At 33.8% G+C, this 5,142-nt stretch overlaps 1 protein-coding gene across 4 annotated transcripts in view; it reads left to right on the top strand.

Moving 5' to 3' along the window:
* Window positions 1-4,216, top strand: part of Rnpc3 (RNA binding region (RNP1, RRM) containing 3) — a 28,039-nt gene extending 23,823 nt beyond the window's left edge. For 2 of the 4 annotated variants that reach the window (XM_023721730.1, XM_023721728.1), the window contains 3 exons: window positions 773-905; window positions 1,558-1,629; window positions 2,764-4,216. In XM_023721730.1, coding sequence (XP_023577498.1) covers window positions 773-905; window positions 1,558-1,617 — 193 coding nt within the window. In that variant the 3' untranslated portion in view covers window positions 1,618-1,629; window positions 2,764-4,216. The remainder of the gene's footprint in view (window positions 1-772; window positions 906-1,557; window positions 1,630-2,763) is intronic. The other 2 variants (XM_023721727.1, XM_004636969.2) reach the window with 2 other exon arrangements.
* Window positions 4,217-5,142: the final 926 nt, after the last annotated feature.

Here is a 5,142-nt window from a genome sequence, read left to right as displayed (position 1 = left end):
ATGTGGTGCTGGGGGATTGAACCGTGATCCCTGATGCCTTGCCAAGCTTGTTCTAAGTAGGTGCTTTAGACCACTGAGCCATCTCTCCAGCCCTGTTTTATACTCTTGTTATCCTAATGATAGGCCATGCTTAAGTTGTAAATCACAATTTCATTTTACTAAGTAGTTTTCAAATATAATTTTCTCTCAGAATTGTTGAAAGTGAATATCCGGTGAGGTAACAGAACACTGCTAGGAACGAAGCCTGTGGCTTTGGCTGTCTGGTTTCCAGAGTCAGTGTCTAGGCATCATGTAAGGTTCATTCCACCCTGAAATTCTGTAATTCCCTGTAATTGGTTCTTGTCAGCTGTTTTTGATTTTTTTTTTTCTTTTTAGTCATTGGAACAAGTAGTATTGAATTTACTATAAGAAACTTTAAAAATCAATGTGAAATAAAACTTGTTTCCTTTACTAGGGAGGAGTTCAGCAGAAGTATTGTCTACCATGTGCAAGCCCTGGGTTCAGTCTCCAAAACAACTGAAAGAACATATTTGCTTTTAACCTTATTCTACTAATGTAATTTTTAAAATCACAAGCATTTTTATTTAGTAATGTGAAAAGTAGAAAGTGAACACATGAAATGCATACTTGGAGACAGTACGGAAGTTTAGAAAGTCTTTGTAATCACTTTTACTTTGAAGTAGCAAAATTAAATTTGTTCAGCAAATTTTCATTCACTGTATTGAAGTTCCTTGATATTCTCCAAATTAAAGCTTATCTTTCTCCCTCGTAGGTTTGATATCCGTTTGATGAAAGAAGGTCGCATGAAAGGACAAGCTTTCATAGGACTTCCAAATGAAAAAGCAGCAGCGAAAGCCCTGAAGGAAGCAAACGGATATGTTCTTTTTGGAAAACCCATGGTGGTTGTATCCTTTAAGCCATTCTGCCCCACTCAGTATAGTCTTTAAGAGAAGGGTGTGATACACTAATCCCCATGCTTTCTCAGCACCTAGAACTCTAGCTGGAGCTGTTCAGTTACAGGGAAACACGCCTTAGCCAAGTCAGGTAACTGTTTCACTTAGATTTCTGTTGGAAAATAAAGGTAGTTCAGAAGTGTGAGGTAATTGAATTTCAGCCTATCTAAGCATTTGATGTATGCAAACCAAAAGTACATCTTTGTACTAAACCTAAGCAGTGATAGTGTCTAGAAATACATTTAGTATCACCAAAAAGTAAGTGATTGTAGTTTCATGATTTTATTATAATTCACAGTTCTTCTTGAGAATTTTAAAGCCAGATAATAACCATCTAAATTTATTGTTTGTTCCATCCCTGGTACCACTAAATAAATAAATAAATAATAAATTTAGTGGTTGCTATTTATAAGCTAGGCGTCAGTAAGGTAAAGGTGCAAATGTCTAAGTGTACAAATAATAGAGGTTAGTACTTATTTCTCTTGCCTATTGTGAGCAGCAGGAAGGATACCGTAAATTTACAAACTATTAGTTTTTGAAAATTAATTTAGAAAAATCATTTACTTTCATACTCCTGAAGGAAACCTTAATTTCAAAATACTAGCAGTTTGCTCGATCTGCCAGGCCAAAGCAAGATTCTAAAGAAGGAAAAAGGAAGTGTTAAAAACTACTAAAGGTAAGTGTAAACACAACATGGTAAAAAGATAATATTGCACTGCTTCAAAGTAAAATTAAGCAAGGGTAAAAGTCTGATAGAATAATGATTCAGGTAAATCTAAAGAATTTATAAAGAAATATCAGTGCAAAAAAAATAAAATAAAAACTTAGTGCTTAAAATTGATTTCCATTAGGCTTCAAATTTATAGCTACAGAATCAAGTCCATTTGTACATTAAAAAATATATAAGTAGAATATAGCTATTTTTTCATTACTTTTTCTACCTAAAGAATTCGATTTTAAACTTCAGCACTTACTTGATAAAACAGAGTGCCCGGCTTTGTCCTCCCACCGAAAGGTTTTGATTCAGTAAGTGAAGTCGGAGACTGGTAGTGCCAGTTAACGGTGCAGCTAGGATTTGCCATCATGCTGTTCTTTCGTAAGGATCTCTGGCATGCCAGGGTACATGGGGCACCCTGCTGGCTTCTGCAGGGTGAAGAAGGTAACAGTGGGTAACAGTAGGTTTGTAGGTAACAGTGGGTCAGCTGGTGTAGGAACCATATTTTTAAAAACTACTTAGCAAAGCAGTTAATTTTTTTTTTTTTTTTTTTTCTTTTTTTGCGGAACCCAGGATTGATCTCAGGCCCTTGCACTTAACCAGGGAAGTGCTTATTCTACTGAGCCATCTCCCCAGCCCCAAAGATTTTTTTTTTTACTCTTAACATTGTACTGTGCTGAATATATAAAATTAAATTTTAACACTTTAGAAAGATGTGTTTTTGTGCAGTTGAATCTTTTGTCGCTGGAACAAATAATTTTAATACCTAAGTAATTTAATGGTTAGAAATAGTGGAAAGTGAAAATGTATTCCTTTTTGAAATTTTTTTCCTCTTTGTAAACTATTAGAACATGAAGTTTTCAGTTACTGTTGTCTAGCAAATAGTAAAATAAGAAAATGTTGCTGTAGTGTTTAATCTCTTTGAGATGCTTTTAATACTTATACAGTACATGTAGTAATATACCCAGAATCTGTCCATAAAGAACTTGGAGGAAAATTGTATTTTAAGTATATATTGAAAAAAGTCATTACTTTTTAAATCTAATGCTGAAAAATAAGAAAACATTTAAACTGCATTCTGCTGTTCTTCTTTAGAAGCATTCCTGCGTACATTCCGCTGTAGCACTGTCATGCAGAGTGTATCCTTTCTTGTTGTATCCTTTTTGGGGCAGTGTTTTGTTCTGCTTTGTTTCCTAGAAATGTTTCATCCCTATTCTGTGCATTGGTCTAGGATAAAAAAAAAATTTTGTAGTGTGCAAATGAAATGTTTCTAAAACTATATAGCTTGAAAGAATCTTCCTTTTTTTTTAGATTTGTTGTTGAATTTTCTTTTCTGTCATTAGGTTGTAGTTTTCCCAGGAAAGTTAGTGAATCAGGTCAACTTATGGAGAGAATGTGTGCATTTGCTTCAACGCATAATGTGATCTTGTACTTCTATTTATGTGTTGGGTAAATTTAATTCAGTAACATATGGTTTCTATCTTAGGATATATCTAATTTGCACATTTTGTACAACGTTCAAGTGGGAAAACAAATTAATTGCCTTTCGAAAAAACAATACTGAAAGTTAAAATAATTTTACATATAAATCCCAAATTAAGTAGCAGACCTCACTTTTGAAGTTCTAATTGAAATTTCTGTTACCATAGATAGCAAATAAAGTTTTTTACAGAAACCAAGAGAAGGGTAAGAACAGAAATAACAAGATAGACGATACACTGTTGATTTTGCGTAGCTCAGTGGTGCTGGAGGAACAGGGATGCCCAGTCTGATTACAGAATTACCCATATCAGTGCTTCTCGAGCTTGGCTGTGCCTTGGAAAGGCCTGGGAACTTGGAGACAAGCAACAAAAATTAAAATATGTTGTTAGGTTCCTTCCACCGAGAGCAGGTACTGAATTGTATTGGTCTGGAATGTAGCTTCCGTTTTAAAATTTTTCAGACTTCTCTAAGTGATTCTAATGTGGAGTCAAACTGGAGATTTATACAGATTCCTAGACCCATCCTTAAAGTAATTAAGAGGAATCTCTGGGAATAGGAATCTCCAAGAATCTAATTTGAAAAAGTTTCTTTAGTAATTAAGGATAGTTTAGATACTGTTTTGTTGACACAAAATTGATGAAATGATTATTATCACCTGTAACTAAAAAAGTTTATAGATAGAAGAATAGCAGAGTTCTTGATAAACACAATTAAAATGTTTTATTTATCCATGTTACAGATTAGCTCATAATAAAGCATTTATATAATATATGCTGACATGATTCACTAATTTTCTAAATATAAGCTTTAGTCATTTTCAAACTGATAAACTTTTGTAATAATGATTATTTTTAATGAGCTTTTATGGTATTTTAGGTTTTTCCTGAGTTCCGTGTCTTTCAAGTTCTTTCCAACCTTGAGAAGAAATTGACTACTTGGACGATGGAACTGTGCGTAACAGCTTTAAAAGTATATTTAAAAATTAAATCAGTTTATTGGAAATATATTATAACTTTCACACTGATATGCCTCATATAATAAATTATTTTCTTTCTGATAAAATAGTGTTTATAATTTTTATTTTAAAGATTAAAAATAAAAACAATATAGAATTTCAAAACAAGGTGGTAAGAAATTAACAGTGGTTATTACGTGTTGTTACCTTCAAAATAGTTGCTCAGATTACCAGGTATAAGCATGTAAGATTGATCAGTGTAAACACTGTTCCTTTCAGTGAACTAATAAAAATTAGTAGTACATTTCTCTTAGCTGGCTTGTGTACAAGTATATCCCATCCTTTTCTCCTTTTGCCCATCCTGGACTCTTCCTTTTGAGCAGTTTCTTTCCCTTCTGCAGTGGTTTTTATACTTTTGTGTCTTGTTTATTCTTTCAGCATCTCACACTGATGAGACAATGCAATGTTTACACATGTAGGTCTGATTTATTGAGTATAGTGTCTCTAATTGCATCCATTTACCTATAAAACCTTGAGTTTATCTTTCTTTATAGCTGAGTAATACTCCATTGTGTAAAAATATCACAACTTTATTATTCATTCCTCAGTTGATGGATGTTTCAGTTTCAGTTTCCCAGATTTAGCTGTGATGAATTGCACTGCTGTAAACATGGGTACACATGTATCTCTGTGGTATGGCATTCTTCGTTCTAGAAAAATACCCAGAAGGGGGAGTAGCTGTGGGTTCAGTGGGATCTCAAATCCTGAAACTCCCCACTGATTTCTGTAGTGGTTGTACCACTCTACACTCCCACCAACAGTGGTGAAGGGTTCCTTTTTCCCCAAAGCCCCTCTAGCATTGGTTAGTGGTAGATTTCTTGATTGTAGCCATTCTTTTGGGGGTGAGATAGAATCTGTGTTGTTTTAATTTCCATTTTTTGAATGACCAGTGATGCTGAGCGTTTTTTCATATATTTATTTGCCATAGTGTTTCTTTATCTGAAAAGGGTGTATTCATCTGAGGTACCCATTTTTTG

The sequence above is a fragment of the Octodon degus genome, unplaced genomic scaffold (assembly GCF_000260255.1).
Source record: "Octodon degus isolate 3935 unplaced genomic scaffold, OctDeg1.0 scaffold00084, whole genome shotgun sequence".
In the NCBI taxonomy this organism is placed as follows: Eukaryota; Metazoa; Chordata; class Mammalia; order Rodentia; family Octodontidae; genus Octodon; species Octodon degus.
Note: the sequence above shows the minus strand (reverse complement) of the source record. Positions and strands in the feature narration are given on the sequence as shown.